The following is a 17,988-nucleotide window of genomic DNA, read 5'->3' as shown; positions in this document are numbered from 1 at the left end:
CGCCTTTTTAAAAAAGTTTTTTTTTTTTCCGTACATTTCTCTTGAGGAACGGGGGAGCAGGCCAATGGCACCTCATTTTAGGGAGTAATGGAGCTGTAGAGAGTGTCTTGTCATCTTTTTTTAAATTATATTTCTGTTGAGCTGACATGTGTTTCACACGCCTGACTGACAGTTTCCTCTCTCTGACATTTAGCAAACATAATGAAAGTTCCCTCACCACATTTTGTTTGTCATGTTGTTCTTTTTTTTTCCTGATGCCCGCAGGAAACTATAGACACCAGCTGGCGTAGGCACAAGTCATCAAATCAAAACTGAAGTGTTCCTCTGCCCCCATCAGACCCACGTGGGTGGTCACCTCAGTGGTTCTGGAGTTTCCCTTCTACCTTTCTCCAGCACCTTTGTCCTGCCTTTATCAGCAGTGTGGCAAACCCTCTTTTGATTTGTCATGTTGCACAACATCAAAGGAAGAATTGAAATAGGCATAAACATATGAAGAAACAAAAAAAAACATTGAAGCTTCTTGTTTAAAAAAGAAACACCACTTACAGAGTGAAACTATTTTTTGGGAGGATTATTCAAAACAATCTAACAGTCATGGTGGTTAATTCTATTTGAGAGGTAGTATAAATAATTTCCACACAAAAAATGTGTCATTTCCAAGCAGATTCAGAGGGAAACACCCACTGTGGAAGCATGTGACGATTGAATGGATTCCTTCACATTTGTTTTTATTTTATTTTTTATTGAAACAACGATTCTGGTTTAATTGCATTGAAAAGTCATAAAGAATGATTATTCCCTTCGTCTGGAGATGGAGTGCTCCAGTCCATGAGCAGCGTTGGCAGGAGTTTTTGTGTTCAGGAGCAAACAAAGGAGGAGGAGGAAGAGGAGTTGCCTCGGAGGAGGAGTGGGAGGGTTTTTTTTTTTTGCTCTGCCTTGCACTCAAAGTACAAAAACTGTGTGATACCGGCACAAAGGAGAAGCAGAGATTCAGAGTGTGATGAGTGCTGTGCAGGAGCCTGCTGGAAGGAGAGCCAGACGGACCCATTTGGACGGTTAAACGTAAAAGAAGAGGAGCAGATTCTGGGGTAAAACCTGTTAAAGACTCTCCTATTGTCACATGGAGACAGGAACCGGGAGGTCAACTGCAAGCTTTACCGCTGCTTTTGGGAGGAGGCATGGTGGTGGGTGGTCAGGACTTTTGGTGACAACTGCGCCGGTTTGGATCTGAAGCGGACTAAAACAAAAGACTGCAGTTTGACAAAGAGGAGGAATCTGGCCATGTGGGCGCTTTTTCAGCCGTCCTGAAAGGAAGGTATACTCCTCATTCGAACTGTGGAGCCAGCAGCTTTCTCCAAACATGGACCATGTGAGTTGAAAAGTGGCGCCTCTGAGTGAGCGAGTGAGTACCTAAAAGTAAGTCAATATCACTCGGGGTGAAGTCTGTTTAAGAGAGGCTGTGCAGGGGGAGGGGAGGAAGCCTCAGCCTGGATCTCTGTCCTCTGGGAGGGCTGCAACCCCCCAAACCAACCACATCAGGAGAGTCAGCCACCATGTGCAGCCCCCGTCTGAGATGGACATCCAAAAGAAACACTTGAGTTCATGACATAAGACTCTCTCTTTGTTTTGTTTTCTTCTCGTTTGTGAGGGTATTGTCCGAGGAGGCCATTCATTAAATAGCCATTACATAAGCCACCCCCCACCCCCTCTCCCCATTGCCTCTTTGTCTCATGATGTACAACACTACTCCTCAGATGGACAATGTCTCACTGGAAAACAGCCCCAACTGCACCAAGAACGATGCCTTCAAATACCCGCTGTACAGCACGATCTTCAGCATCGTCTTCGTCATCGGACTCATCACCAACGTCGTGGCTATCTACATATTCACCTGCTCCCTCAAGCTGAGGAACGAGACCACCACCTACATGATTAACCTGGTGGTGTCCGACCTGCTGTTCGTCTTCACGCTCCCGTTGAGGGTCTTCTACTTCATCAACCAGAACTGGCCCTTCGGAGGTCTGCTCTGCAAGGTGTCCGTCTCCCTCTTCTACACCAACATGTACGGCAGCATACTCTTTCTCACCTGCATCAGCGTGGATCGCTTCCTGGCCATCGTGTATCCTTTTCGCTCGAGGACAATCAGGACCAAGCGCAACGCCAAAATAGTGTGCGTCGCCGTGTGGCTGCTGGTGCTCTCAGGAAGCCTCCCATCTGGATTCTTGCTGAACAGCACCACGAATGACAGCAATGGAAACGCCACTTTCTGTTTTGAGAACTTCTCGTCCAAGCAGTGGAAGTCCCACCTGTCTAAAGTAGTGATATTTATAGAGACGGTGGGCTTCCTCATCCCTCTGCTACTCAACGTATGTTGCTCCATCATGGTTCTACAGACGCTGCGTCGCCCCCAGGCCATAAGTCGTGGAGGGGAGATGAACAAAAAGAAGATCCTGCGCATGATAGTTGTGCACCTTTTCATTTTTTGCTTCTGCTTCATCCCCTACAATGTCAACTTGGTGTTTTACTCCCTGGTTCGCACCAACACGTTAAAGGGCTGCTTCGCAGAGTCCGTGGTCCGAACCATCTATCCAGTCGCTCTCTGCCTCGCTGTGTCCAACTGCTGCTTTGACCCAATTGTGTATTACTTCACCTCGGAGACCATTCAGAACTCCATAAAGAGACCTTCTCAGATGGGCCGGTCGTATGACGCCAAGTTCTCGGAGGCCTTGCAGTCAGAAACCCACTCCCCCATTCAGTGGAGCCTGAGGAGCATAAAAGCTAAAGTCTTCCACAATGAGTCTTCAGTGTGACCCTCTGCCCATCCGTCCAGACCTTCACGGGGCAGAGCCCCCCCCCCCCCTTCCCTGTGGAACACACAATAATATTGGGAGTTACTCAAAATGGACAACAATCAGTGAACTACTGAGAGTTGAAGATATTGCCTTTTTTCTGTATAGATGTGGTAAGTTTTGGTGCTAACTTTAGATATATCTATTGTATCTGTTTATTAACTTAAGAAACAGAGGCATGAATGTACAGAGCTTTTGAAGGTCAGGCGGCATTTGAACTTTGACTCATTGAATATTAAATGCACTGACAGTCATCCTGCAGTCGTGTGATGAATAAAACCACATGCTGACTCTAACACACTCTTCTGCTGTGATGTGTCATAGAACGGCTCGTCCCTTTTGGTTTGCACAGGGCAGGTGAGGCCGGCTGAGGAGCACAGGTGTGCCTTTGCACAGTTTAAGAGCTTAACTGCCATGAAAGTCTGTCATCAGTGCAGAAAAAGAGGTACAAGAAGTGAAAGTGAACAGCTAGATAGTCTGACGTACTCCGTCGGTGTGCTCCTAGCTTCCTGTTTGGCAAGCAGCAGTTAAAGAGAGGAAGTCTTAATCAATGGGAACGAAAAAACACAAGACGCTTGCAAGAAAACGCTTCCAAAAACAAGTCTTTCATAGGTGGGGAGAGTGGCTGGCTGACTGCAGCAGGATGATAAAGGAGTGATATCAAGAGTTTAAGCTGCATAGTGTTTGTTTTCATTAACCTAGACTGGAATTTCTTTTTATCATGTAGTCTTTCCTCCCTCACAAGGACAGGGTGTTTTTTAATTTAATCCAACAAGGCTGCGCCCCTTCACCAGGTTAATGCCAGCAGCTGCACAGTAAAATCGGGATGTCTCTCATTAGCCAAGGATCCCAGAAAAACAAAACAGGTCTCTTTGAAATAAGTCAAACATTCTGGCAGGTTTTCTTTAAATAAGCAAAAAAAAAAAAACTGCCACTGGAGTAAGATAAACAGTTAAACCAGTAATTTCTGAGTCATGTTTTCTTAAACTCTAATGAAAATTGTTTTTTTTTTCTAATGATGAAGGACATATACTAACAAAATTAAGATTAAAACTGGGTTTCTGAGTATTTCTTTATTCAAATCATGGTAACTCAGAAGCAGCAAAATAAATGCAGCTTTAAAAAGCTTGAAGGTGCTACACGTGCAAAACTAAAATGGGCACGCCACAAGCTCCCTGCTCCTCTCCGTTCTGATGCATCCACGTGCAGACAAATAGATCCGTGTACGTCTTTTTTTTCCTCGCCCGAGCTGGTATCTGGCTCAAAACTGTACGGCTGGTTATTTCCAACATTGTTCGCCCATTTTGATGCACCGGTAATGTTAGGTTGGGGATTTCAGGGGCTGTAAGCTAGCAAGGCTCACTCCCTGTTAACAGTCCCGCCAAAAACAAAAAAAAAACGGCACAATCATAATTAAAAGACCACAGGGAACACTTGGATTAAAAGAAGATCAGAGTGGGACTTTAAAGTTATTTTTTAATTGAAAAACTCTCTTGATAAGATTAATTTTATTGCAGGGCAGAAAATAAGACATTTTTAAGTGTTGCAAGAAAATACGGAAGCAAAAGTTCCCTGTGAGTGTGCGTCATGCACACACACAAAAAAAGGTTTTTGGTTTGTGTCGTGGCTTACTTTTTAGTTTTTTTCCCACTAAAATCCTCACACTTTGGTAAACATCCTGTAAACATGAAAACACAGAATAACATTTTTATTAGTTTCTTGTGTGCTTTCCCCTTCAGCCTGCAAAACTTCCCCTCTAGGTTGGAGCATGTATACATAACATGGTTAGCCTGTGTTTAAAGGACTAACGCCATTGTTTTGCCTGTTGATGAACGTAATGCTTACCAAACACACACTTGATCTTCATGGATTTTCTTGCCCTCGACTCATATATTACCAGATTTTCAGGCTCAGGCTTCCAAAAGGAAGATTTCAGATGCTGTTGTTTCAAATCAAGAAAAGGGAAACTCCTTTCCTTCTGACAATAACAGTCATTTTTCTGTTCAGAAACTCACATCAGCAGCTTAAATACAAGCTCCCGAAAGAGTCGCAGAGCGTTCCTTTGAAATGTGAGTCTGGATGAAGCTGTTGCTGCTGGAAATGTGCAAAACTTTTCCCCTTCAAAACATAAAATGAAGCGTTAAGCACTCGTCGTGCTGCTGGGAACTTCAAAGCAGCGAGGAAACATCGCAGCGTGAGAGGGAATAACAGAACGCACATGGTGCTCTGACTTTATTGATGTAGCCATGAGGGGTCAGTCGTCTGCACGCTGCAAAATCCACAACTAAAGCTGTGGATTCGAGGCTCGCCGTGTGAGTCAAGGTCAAAGATTTGAGCTGTGGTGAAAACAAACACGTCTATGAGGAGGAAGGTGACCACTGTCTTAAGGGGGATACTTCTGTGAAAACCAAAGAAGGCGTCACCGCCTCTTCCCGCCATCAAATATTCTTTTTTTCTGACTTTACATGATAAACAAAATCTTGTATTCTGAGAAGATTTTCCACATCTGTTTGAGCTTCCCACATGAACGGTTATTGTTGTAGCCTCTCAAAGCCACTTCCATTTTATTGATGTGCCATGTGAGCGTAACATCTCTGCAGAAGGATGGGGGGCCGCATATTACCCCAGCAGGCTCCTCAGCATACACAGCCCTTATCTAATCAGGTTGACCTGTCTTTCCTAGCAGGCTGCAGGATGAGAAAACACAGATGCAGCCCTGCTTGTCATTGCTTACATTCTGTCCTGGGTTCCATCGGAAGAACGTCTTTCCTCGTTAAAGAATACTGTTTTGGCTTATTTGTTGCTGAGGTGATTTCAGCCTGAGGCAGAAAAGAAAAAAAAAACATGTCTGGATGTGGATCCTTTCAGCTCTGGGTTTGCATCACCCTGGGATTTCTGCTGTCAGTGCTTTCCCCAGGAGTGATGTCAGTCTGTGTCATGTGGGGCCCGAACACTGTCTGCGCACTTTCATGGGAACAGCAGTTTGGGTGGAGTCACCCGTGACATGGGGGCGAGGTCGTCATCCTTGCAGTCACTCCACAGCTCCGGATCACATGACAAGGACAAGGCCTAATAGATCTGGGGGGGAAGGGGGTCTGCAGTGGAAAATCACCCAATTTTCCCCCAGCATACCTTATAAATTAAAGAGGAAATGAATGCAATTACTCTGATATGCTGGAGCCAATTTAGATATTGACGCTATTTTCTCACGTTTACCATGAATATTTTTGAAACTACTTCCCTTCTGTCCCAGTTTGATGGTTTTATTTTCAAACTTGCTGGCAGAGGGCAGGAAGGGAAGACCCCCCGGGGAAGACAGTTTTCCTGGCAGGATAGGCTGTGAACACACAGGAAATAATCCCACCAATACCTGGAGGCACAACAGCTTGACTCACAAAAACTGAGTCTTAAAAACAGCTTCCTTCTAGAAAACAACTTTTTATGTATTACTTTAAAAAAATACCACTAGGAAAGTTTTACTAAAGTTTACTTAAGGAAAAATGTTTTCATAAAAAAATTAAAAAGAAGAAAGAAGAACAAAAAGGAAAAATTGCTTCTGGACTTTTAAAGTTAATTTGCAATTATTAATTGCCAAAAAAATAAATACAAATAAAAATAAAAATATTACTACTACTACTACTACCACCCACACCACTAATACTACTCCTACTACCATTACTTCTACTACTAATAAAATAACATTAATAAGAGTAATACAAAAATAAAATGCAAATACAAAATAAAAGAGAAAAGAAACATTTAAAAAATATTGTGAGATAAAAATAATTTAAAAAATGAATACTACTACAACAACTACTAACAATAAAACATTAAATATAAAAAAATATCATAACAATTAGCAATATAATACACAAATAACAGAAAAATATATAAAAAAATATAAAGTGACAACATTATAATAATACAATTAAAACAAGAAAGAAATTAAACCAAATCAAATTAAATTAAATTTTGTGGTTTCTTCAGGGTTAAATTGTAACCCACAGAAAATACTTTCTATTAAGCAGGACAACACCAAATTTTTAAATGTAAGAAAAAAGAGAAAAAAAGGAAGAAATTGATCATTTGTTCTGGTTTTGGGCTACATGTGGTGTAGTGGTCAGTGCTATCGCCTCCCAGTGAGAAGCCTCTGGTTCAAACCCCAGCTGGGACCTTTCTGAGTGGAGTTTTTGCATGTTCTCCAGTGCATGTGTGGGTTTTCTCTGAGCATTCTAGTTTCCTCCCACATTCCAAAAACATTCATAGTTTAACGGGTGAATCTAAATTGCCCCTGGGTGTGAGTCTGGCCCTGAAACAGACTGGCAACCTGTTCAGGGTCGCTTTTGCCCAACAGTTATTGGCTCCAGCAACCCCAAAAAGGATGCAGCAGGTTTTGAAAATAAATGGATGGATGGATTTTCTGGAATGAGAGCAACGTCAAATAGTTATGATGACACCCCTTTTAACAGCAGACTGCTGGACTTTTTTGTATTGAAAACCACTTGATTCATGTCTTCATTCCAAAGCTATTGTAATGACTCACAACAGGCCGTAGTTGAAAACGTTTCACAGGAAGATTTTTAGGCTCCTGTTTGGTCAGATCACAAACATTCCTCATCAATCTTTTTGTAGAGTTATGTGACCAGATTGGCCTTTGGTTGTGCAGCATCTTAGGAATGAAACCGGGAACACGAGTAGCTTGTTGATAAAACCCTCCCTAAATGGCAAGACTATGGTGAAGATGATGAAAAACTGAGCATAGTGCAAAGTGTCAGACGTTTTCTAAAAAAAAACGACTTTATTTTGCAATGCCACTACTCATCCAAAGGAAGACAAACCATACTTTCTAGTAGGCGTAGCGTGATAACTAAGCTGTAGGCAAAGTCTCAGCATGTTGCGGCCTGTCTGTGCGGTGTCTAAGCGGGAGCCAAGAACTCCCAGCTTCAATGGGAGTTGAAATGTTTTATTTGTGACATCTGCTCTGCTGTCTGAGTTTTGATAAGAAATGATTCATAAGAAGAAAAAAGGAACCAGCCAAGAGGAAAACCTTTGCAAAAACCCTTAGAAATACACTAAAAGTCTCACTCCACTGACAGAGTTTGTTTTAAATAAGCAAGAAAATCATTCAATGGGGTAGGAAAAAACAATTCTAGTCACTAAGAGAGGTTTTCTCAAACTAAGATTTGAAAAATATAATCATGATATGTTTATTTTTCTTCCAAGTCATAAAGATAAGACACTTTTTCTCGAAACAAGTGTCTTTTTGCTTTCTTAAGATTCCATTTTTACAGTGTAGGAGGGAGGATGCTGTATCGTAAGCAGCCACAGTTTTGCACAGAAGCCACAAGCCGCAGCTTGAAAAAGGGTGGCAAACAGGAGATAAATGTTCTGACTAAGTCCATTCTGAGAAACTAGCTAGAAACTCCCTTGTGTATTCACCTATACTGACACATTCTGTGATAATTCTGCAAAACATTCAGGCGTCTTCCTCCCAACCAACTGAGAGAAGTTGTGGACAAAAGATGAAACTTGTTCTCTTTCCTTTAAAGAGGCTTTAAACAATGGCAGACCAGCAAATGGCAAGAAATGAATCCTTTTGTGAACACTGCAAAAACACAAAATGTCGCTGAGTATTATTCATACTTAATATCAGGGATGCACCAAATATATTCAGCTGAAGATTGCTAAAATTCAGCTTTTGGTGGTTGCGAGTTTAAGTAAGGCCAAACGGTGAGATGTGATGGCGCAAGTTTGGTTGATCAACGGGCATCGCTGATCTAGCGCCTTCTTCAAAATGTCGGCCGTGTGGAGGCATTTTAAAGGGACAGAGAGTGACAAAAGAACTGGAATTTCGGATCTAGATGTGTGCTAACTTTTTTTAGCACCACTGCATTCAGATTTCATTAAAAAGCAGAACACCCGAAACAGCACAGCTAATTTGGAAAAGTTGAAGATAATGAAAACTTAATAGTGCCAAAGCGAACAGAATTACAAATAAGGTGACAGAGTTTATGGCTTTGGATGACCAGTCGATTAGTGACGTGGTAGACATCGGCTTTTGGAGGCCTGTTGGAGTACGTCGAACCCCGTTACACGCTATTACTCAGATGTGTCCTTGCCTGAGATGTACGAGTGTGTTGTATCTCCATCCTTCCTTTTTATTGTAATGTAAAGTATTGTTATTGACAAATTTGTCAACATGTTGTGTAACTGGATAAAAGTTTTCTCTTCTTTGTTTCATGAGCCCATCAACTGATCAAATGGATGTTTTGATGTGAAAGAAACATTTACCATCTTTGAAAAACATGTTTAAAATATTTTCTGACCTATTTATGCAATTTTTATCAGTATCCAGCTTCCGCCACAAATGTTCAGTTAGGTGCATCCCTCGATTTAGGACAGAACTACCTTACTAATAACTCAGCTGTAAGATGAACCAACTAGTTTTTGCCAGTTTTATCTAAAAACATGTAAAGAGAGCTTCTATTCTTCTTTTTATTTTGTCTAAAAAAAAGATAGTTGAACTGTTGTATCACTTAAATTATATTTATATATTATTTGGTGGGGGTGGTATAACAACATATGTTTCTATGTAAATGTAGCTACTAAAAATGAAATGTTTTATGAAAGCAATACTTATTTTAAGACATAGTATTTCCAATTATCATCTGATTTCAGGATAAAACTTGGTCTTAAAAGAGCCAGACATCCCAACTCAGAAATCTCTCCAAGACAAATTCTACCAGTTGTATTCCAAGATGAAGGGAAAACCTCTTTTTTAACACATGTTTTTTTTAGTGAAGCTTCTAATCAGAGGGAAGAGCCCAGTGGTGCTGCTGACAGCTCACCAGGAACAGGAAAGGCTCCCATCCTTGATGGGAGCCTTTCCTGTCCTATCTTGCGTGTAGCATCACCTCTTTTTCTTTTTTTTTTTTTAGGATTATTTGAGTTTGAAAATTTAAAGACTTTTTTTTTTTTTTACTTTGCCTGATTGAAAAGGACTTCTCCTGAGCAGAGAAACATTGTGGAACTAAAGAAAATGACACCAACCGCATGGCAGGATCAGGGCATCAGGTCATCCTGAAGGTCGGAATGTTCTCTATTGGGAATTTCCACAGAGATTCTCCAACCACCTAATATCCCGGGGCCTCACGAAATCCTACATTTTCTCAGCCACATTTCATCTGAGAGTCACACTTTTTACCTCTGTTGTCTCCTGTTTTTTGGGGGGATAGATTTATCTCCACCTGGGGCAGCTGTTGTCATGTCAGACTCGGCTCAAAAATCGGCCTGGATGTCCTTTTTGAACCCGAATCCTGGAGAGACAATTTACTGACACTTTGTCCTTGAAGTGGGGAGGATATAGTTCATCGATAGCCCCGAGGTTATCTGCCCTGCTCTGAACATTTCGTATTTTCAGCTCCACATTACAGCCCGGTAAGCTGTGGACGTTTCCACAGAAGATTGTGGAACCAATAAGTTTTCAATCCAAGAGTGTTGTTTGTGTTTGTTTTGATTAAAAATAAAAAAAGTAATGTTTTATGAACCTCAGTGGGTACACAAAATTTAAAAAAAAAATTGAAAAGCAGCAAAGAACAGAGTAGTATATTAGAGAATGCTACTTTAATTTACAAATTGGAACAATTTATATTAATAATTTGGACATTTCCCCAAAATTATTTCATGATTTTGTATTTTCCATTTACAGTGGGCCACAAAAGTATTTACCATTCCCCGTATATTGCACATTATTTTTCTTTCATGTTTACACTATTGTTTAAGAGAACTGGACTGAGTGACCCCGCCCCCCTGACGTTCCAAACAGGAACAGTGTAGAACTCCAGTTTCCTTCCACTGTCCAAAAACATGCTTCATAGGTTCATTGGTTAATGTAGATTGCCCCTATAGGTGTGAATGTGATGTGCATGGGTGTGTGATCGTGGCCCTGCGACGTGCTTACGATGTTCCCTGCCTTCGCCCACGAGTGGACGTGATAGGCTCTGGCAGCCCCGTGACCCCGAAAGAGACAAAGCAGGTTTAGAAGATGCTGAATGTTGTGAAGCCCAGATATGAGTGAGGTGAATGAAATTAAAATGTTTTGTTTGGTTGACATCTTTACCTTGAGGTCAGGAAGATGGAATATTCCTATGTAGGCTCAATTTGGAATCTAAAAATCCAAAGTTTTCAAGATTTGGACCCTTTTTTGCATTCTGTTTCTGACAACTGATGTGCATGTATGATAAACATGAAAGACCACTTTTATCTTTTTAAAGTCCCACTCTGACCATCTGTTGATCTACTTTGAAAGTGTTCCCAGTGGTCTTTTGATTATGATTCTGCTGTTTTTAGCCCCCTAAAAATATGTTCTATTTTCTAAGCCAGTTTTTGCAGAGTGGCAGTAGTTCATTAGAAAATTCACCTCTGAGTTGTTGGCGCTATTTACACTCTCTCCCTCTACAGCCCTTCACAACCCCAAGCTGACATTACAGGTGAAACAGAAATGGCGAGCAATATCAGAGCTATCCAGATGTACAGTTTTGAGCCAGACATCAGCTCAGACGAGGACAACAAAGACGTACATGGATTCTACAATTCTACAAGTGGATGCATCAGAATGGAGCGGAGCAGGGAGCTTGTGGTCCACCCAGCGTATTGTCTACGTCACAAAAGGCATTTTTTCTCCTGCTCCTGATTCGCCATATTAGAATCAAGAAATACTCAGAAATGTAATTCTAAGCTTAAACTATTTACATGAATTTCAATATGTCATGTATCAAGGAGTCTTTGCCTTCACCAGGTAAGTCTCGCATGTCCCAGGAATGGGTGGAGCAAAGACCAAGTTTCTAGTATAATTGGATTATTTTTGAGGAATTTTTTTCTTCTCAAATTCCTAATTTTTTTTGAGCACGTTTTTAGGAACTTCCTATGTTTTTCCTTATCATTTTGTTAAACATATCACAGTTAAAAATAAAAGAAAACCACTCTAATGTATCATGTGTTGTCATGTTTTGATCTATTTTTTATGGCAAGTACTTTTTGTTGGGCATATTACATCAATTACGCAGCACAAGTGATTGAGTAACTTTTTATAGCGAAAGAAAAATGCCACAAGAACATGTTAAAAACACAAAAAAGAACATTTCACCAGAGAGGGCGTTCAAATATTACCACAGCTGAGCTAGATCAGACTGAAGCTCTTACCTCACTGAAGCCCAAACACTGCAAAGAAGTTTCTAAACTTTCCCTTTCAAGTATTTTTCACTATAGTTATATTTCTTGTAATCCTAATTTCCGTTTTGTTTTGTTTTTTACCTTTGGTGCCCAGAAAGACACCATATAGATAAACTGCATTATTAAATATTATTATTTTTGTTTGTCATTCAAACCTTGGTCACCATAATGACACCTTAGTTTCACTTTCTATGAAAAACATGAAGAGAATTAAGCAATAAAACAAACGTCCAAAATTATTGACTGTTCGATTCAAGTGGTTTCAACTTAAGATTGATTTTAAAAGAGAAGGGGGAAAAGTACCGTCAGTGTACTTTTTTTCCTTTACAGCTGCTGCTTTTTTTAAACAAAAATGTCATGGTTTGAGGTTTTGTGGTGTAAGATCTTGACATATATTCTGCTGATATGGAGCTATTTTCTGTGTCTTACTGTTGAAGTCACAGACTGGAAATTCTTTTAGGCAGTATTTTGTCATCTAACCTAAAATTTCTAATTTTAGAAGATTCCTGTGACTGTCTGTGAGTTGGAAAAAAAAACAGTTTTAATTTATCATTTCTTGACCTAAACAATCAGATTGTCTGTTTAATTTTCAAAAAAATAAACAATGACAACAAACATTTTAATGCTTGGATAACTTCGGTGACCCTATTGGTATATTTAGTTCAATTTCATTTATATTCTTGTATTTGTGGGAAAAGCATTCAACCAGTGAAGTAGTTAAATGGCACAGTATTTGCAAAAGTTTAAAATAACAGTACATTTCTGACGTATATTTATGATATCTGTTTATTTATGTTCTGTTTTAATTGGAAGGTTATCAAGCTCTCATCCATTCTTTGTTGAAAATAAAAGAAGTTAAAATGAGTGGAGTTGTCCTGCGTCCTCCGTTGTCTCCTGAGCCATTCGAGTTAGGCACGCATGGAAAATGAAAAGAAATAACTCGACAGTCTCTTTAAATTTTCATTTTTATTTATTTGGCATTTATTTGTTTAATGTCTTATGGTCTTACTTGGTTATTCTTTTTAATATTTTCATCTTTTAAAGTTTAATTGTTTAATGTTTTTAACCCACAATTTTTTTTTTACAAAGATAACATTTCAGAGCTGCAGTACAGTATACTTAGACACAGATTAAATCTGAACATTGAGATTAACAGTGGTATCAGATTTTTATCTGTGAAAACTGTGCAGCACCTCGTGTTCTTGCACAGCGTGTGTTAACAGTACGTATTTATGATAAGAGACTTTGTGGTGAAATGTGTATGAGGTCATTGCTTCTGCTGCTGTCTTTTTGTCCAGTTGAAAATATATCAAATGCATCCAAATTATTATTGCAAACTTTAACTACTGGAAAGGACACAGACTTCTCCGAGTAGCTAATGAGACATTGCAAACTTGTCACTTGTGACCTGATTGTACCTGTAATATAAGGCATTTTAGAGGCGGTTTCTTAACTAAAAAGGAAGCTTCCTGTTCATCTACTGTTGAGAAAAAGGGAGGAGGGCAGAGACACTCGCCTCGAACGAAGGTGAAGGGCACTTAATGCAGACCCACTCTGATGAAAATTGTGTTTTTAACATGTTCTTGCAGCATTTTTCTCATAATAGAGGCCATATATTAAGCTTAAAATTGCATTGCTGAGTATTTCTTTATTCAAATCATTGTGAATTAGGAGCAGATGAAAAAATGCTGTTGGAAAAAGCTTGTAGGTGTGATGAATGTGCCACTTGCATAAAAAAAATGAAAGGTTAATGATGTATAATTACAGTCAAGACCATAAATATTTGGACAGAGACACATTCTATTTTTGTTTCTGTACATTACCACAGTGAATTTTAAATGAAACAACTCAGATGCCATTGAAGTGCAGACTTTCAGCTTTTATTCCACGTGTTGAACAAAAAGATTGCATAAAAATGTGAAAAACTAAAGCATTTTTTAAACACAATCCCTTCATTTCATGGGCTTGTAAGTAATTGGACAAATGCAATAACTGAAAACAAAATGGTCATTACTAATATTTGGTTGATGTTGTTGGCAATGACAGCCTGAAGTCTTGAACTCATGGACATCACCAGATGCTGGGTTTTCTTCTTCTGAATGCTCTGCCAGGCCTTTACTGCAGCGGATTTCAGTTGTTGTTTGTTTGTGGGCCTTTCTGTCTGAAGTTTAGTCTTCAACAAGTGAAATGCATGCTCAGTTGGGTTAAGATCAGATGACTGACTTGGCCATTCAAGAATATTCCACTTCTTTGCTTTAATAAACTCCTGAGTTGTTTTGGCTGTATGTTTTGGTTCATTGTCCATCTGTATTATGGAACGCCGCCCAATCAGTTTGGCTGCATTCACCTGGATCAGCGCAGACAGTATGTCTCTGAACACCTCAGAATTCATTGGGCTGCTTCTGTCCTGTATCACGTCATCAATAAACACTAGTGTCCCAGTGCCACTAGCAGCCATGCACGCCCAGACCATCACACTGCCTCCAGTGTTTTACTGATGATGTAGTGTGCTTTGGATCATGAGCTTCTCCACGCCTTCGCCATACTTTTCTCTTGCCATCATTCTGGTAGAGGTTGATTTTGGTTTCATCTGTCCAAAGAATGTTTTTCCCAGAACTGTGCTGGCTTTTTTAGATGCTTTTTAGCAAAGTCCAATCTAGCCTTCCTATTCTTGAGGCTTCTGAGTGGCTTGCATCTTGCAGCGTACCCTCTGTATCTACTTTCATGCAGTCTTCTTTTTATGGTAGACTTGGACATTGATACACCTACCTCCTGGAGAATGTTGTTCCCTTTGTTGGCTGTTGTGAACGGGTTCCTCTTCACCATAGAAATGATTCTGCGATCATCCACCACTGTTGTCTTCCGTGGACGTCCAGGTCTTTTTGTGTTGCTGAGTTCACCAGTGCTTTCTTTCTTTCTCAGGATGTACCACACTGTTGATTTTGCCACTCCTAATACTGTAGCAATTTCTTGCATGGTTTTTCTCAGCTTAATGATGGCTCCTTTCACCTGCATGGAGAGCTCCTTTGACCACATGTTGTCTGTTCACAGCAAAATCTTCAAAATGCAAGCACGAGTCCTCTTATCAACTCCAGGTCTTTTATCTGCTTCACTCATAATGACATAACAAGGGAATTGCCCACACCTGCCCATGCAATAGCATGGAAGTCATTTGTCCAATTACTTACGAGCCCATGAAATGAAGGGATTGTGTTTAAAAAATGCTTTAGTTTTTCACATTTGTATGCAATCTTTTTGTTCAACCCATGGAATAAAAGCTGAAAATCTGCACTTCAATGGCATCTGAGTTGTTTCATTTAGAATTCACTGGGGTAATGTACAGAAACAAAATTAAAAAGAATGTGTCTCTGTCCAAATATTTATGGTCTGTAGGTGCTTGAGTTGGCGGCTCACAAGCTCCCTGCTCTGCTCCATTCTGATGCATCGATTTGCAGACAAATAGGTCCATGTACATCTTTGTTTTCTTCGTCTGAGCTGAAATCTGTATCAAAACTGTACGGCTGATAGGCATCAATACTGAACAGAATTTTTGTTGGGGTTGTGAGGGGCTGTAAGCTAGCAGGAGAAAGAGTAAAACAATGGAGTGATAGGAAATGGTCCCACCTACAACTCTGAGTCGAATTTCTAATAAGCTACTGCCGCTCTGCAGAAATTACTAGAAGATGACACCGGTTTCATCATAACAAACAGAACAAAAATATAAATGAAAGGCTTGTTTCTTTGCTCGCATTTGTCATGAGATGAACTGAAAATCTTAAGCATAATCCACAAGAACAAAATAACCACTTCTCTCACATATTATTCTCAAATCTGTGATAGTGAACCCTTCTCCTGTGCCGGTCAGTATCCGATGTGACCACCATTTGCTTCGTGCAGCAACACATTTCCTTTGCATAGAGTTAGTCAGGTTGTCACTTGCGGTCTGTGGTGGTGGTCACATCAGATACCGGACAGTTTTCTGAGCTCCCCCCCCATAAGACAAAACGACACGTTTCAGATGTGCCTTTATCGTGGCCAGTCTAAGGCACACCTGTGCATGATCAGCATCTTGATGTATCACGCCTGTGAAGTGGGATGGAGTATCTCAGTACACATTGCAGATTTGTGAACAATATTTAAGACAAACGGTTATTTTGTGTGAAAATGTTTCAGGTCTTTGAGTTCATCTCATGACGAATAAAACAAAAGTGTTGCATTTTTATTTTTGTTCAGAGTAAAAGACCACTGGGAATGCTTTTAAATTAGATCAGAAGATGATTGGAGTGGCTTTTTAAAGGGTCTTTAAATCTGCACAGAAGACACAATATTCCACTCAGCACAAACCAGCATCTTTGTGTTTTTTTTATTTTTTTACTTTGAGGTGCTGATGAATTGCTCCATGGTAAAACTGCTCCGCCACGTCCATTGTGTGCTGCAGACACACTGAACACTGGCAGCAGACAATGGCAGGTCACTGTAGAGCTCTAGAAATAATCATAACAATGACAGCCTTCATATTTATAGCCGTCGAGAGACGTCCAGCTGTGCCAGCAAACCGCTTTGTTGTGAACAGGAAGAGCTGCTCCCCCAGAAGAATAAACAACTTTTGTTTCAGTTGGTGACTCATGATCTTGAGTTTTACTTTCTTCTTCATACCAGTGAGGCAATAAATGTCAACGGAAAGTAAAGTAAAGAGAGGAGTCAAATGCAAAAGACTCCCTCAAACAAAAAAAAAAGGGGCCAAAGAGGGAAAAAAAAAATGTTTTGGATGGAAAACGGCTTTCTAAGCATCAGTAGCCAGACAGAGGCTACTGGGTCATCACGCATCTGTGGGGCTCTTCCTGAGTGAAACTGCCCTAAAAAGCAGGGCAAAAAAAACAGACAAAAGGCAGAATAGAGGCTGCCTCACAGAGCAAAGGTCAATATTTCATCAGGAGCAATGACAGCAGCTGATTTCCAAGGTGTGCAGACGGCTTTCCAGATAGACAAAAAGGAAAGGCCTTCATGTTGTTCGATTGTTTACTTCACTGCAGGAACAGAATGAGTGAATCACTTCAGATGAGCAGCCACGCTTTGACTCAGAGTGTACGCCAAACGACAGGATGTCTCACGCTTTAAAGCAAGTATGCAGAGCGAGAAGAGGAAATGGCACAACACCCTTTTAGAAAGCCACCTTGTTTGTGAGGTGAGACTCAGAGGCGACATTTACTAAAGCATCTTTGGTTTTTATTCAGGTTGCTGTCAACAAGCTGGAAAGATACAGTGACAGCACAGCGTATTTAGGACACACCACATAACCCTCAAAAGATGTCACGTTTAACTTTTGGCTTCCAAAACCACATGAGCAGAGACTCACACGCGTGTTTATTTCTATTCATTTAATAAACTAGATGAAACAAGTTTGACCTTTCCCATAAAATAACCTCTAATATTAATGATGTTTGCACTTTTTAGGATTTACATATTCAAGTCTTTTTTTTTTAAATCAGATTTTTCAGAATAATGGAAATAATTTGATAGAGAATATTCTATCATATTCAAGGGTTTTTGTTTTTCTTTTCTTTTTTCAAGCTTCTTCCAACCTGCAGTTGGAAGAAGCTTGAAGCGAAACTCATACTAACTAATCTTTTAAAGATTTGGGCGCAAAACGGAAACCGTTCACCTCATCACCAGCATGTTGCAATGCAGATATACCATCATGTCAGGTGAGTGGCATTGTTGTAGTTGTGGAGCGCACGTTTTTCGAGGGTGGTGTGAATGTAGCTTCAGAGCTCTTTCCTGACGACAAAAAGATCTAGTCTGGGGTTGCATCAGTAACATCTGATTTCTTGAGAAATCTGTAGCATTTAAGCAAAGAACAAAAGATGTTGCCTCTAAGACAATTTCCAAAACTCATTGTGAAGTTGAT

General features: G+C 40.2%; 1 protein-coding gene across 1 annotated transcript; it reads left to right on the top strand.

Moving 5' to 3' along the window:
• Nucleotides 1-1,394: 1,394 nt before the first annotated feature.
• On the top strand, nt 1,395-3,145 carry lpar6a (lysophosphatidic acid receptor 6a). Its single transcript, NM_001309006.1, has one exon. It carries the CDS (start codon nt 1,731-1,733, stop codon nt 2,808-2,810), a length of 1,080 nt encoding a protein of 359 aa, NP_001295935.1. The 5' UTR covers nt 1,395-1,730; the 3' UTR covers nt 2,811-3,145.
• Nucleotides 3,146-17,988: the final 14,843 nt, after the last annotated feature.

Source organism: Oryzias latipes, chromosome 13, assembly GCF_053564925.1.
Source record: "Oryzias latipes strain Hd-rR chromosome 13, Olatipes_Hd-rR_3.1".
NCBI lineage: Eukaryota > Metazoa > Chordata > Actinopteri > Beloniformes > Adrianichthyidae > Oryzias > Oryzias latipes.
The sequence above is the reverse complement of the archived record's forward strand: the minus strand, read 5'-3'. Positions and strand labels throughout refer to the sequence as shown.

What these genes read in the sequence shown, in the direction of transcription:
- lpar6a (NM_001309006.1), top strand. Translation starts at nt 1,731, where the DNA reads ATGATGTACAACACTACTCCTCAGATGGACAATGTCTCACTGGAAAAC.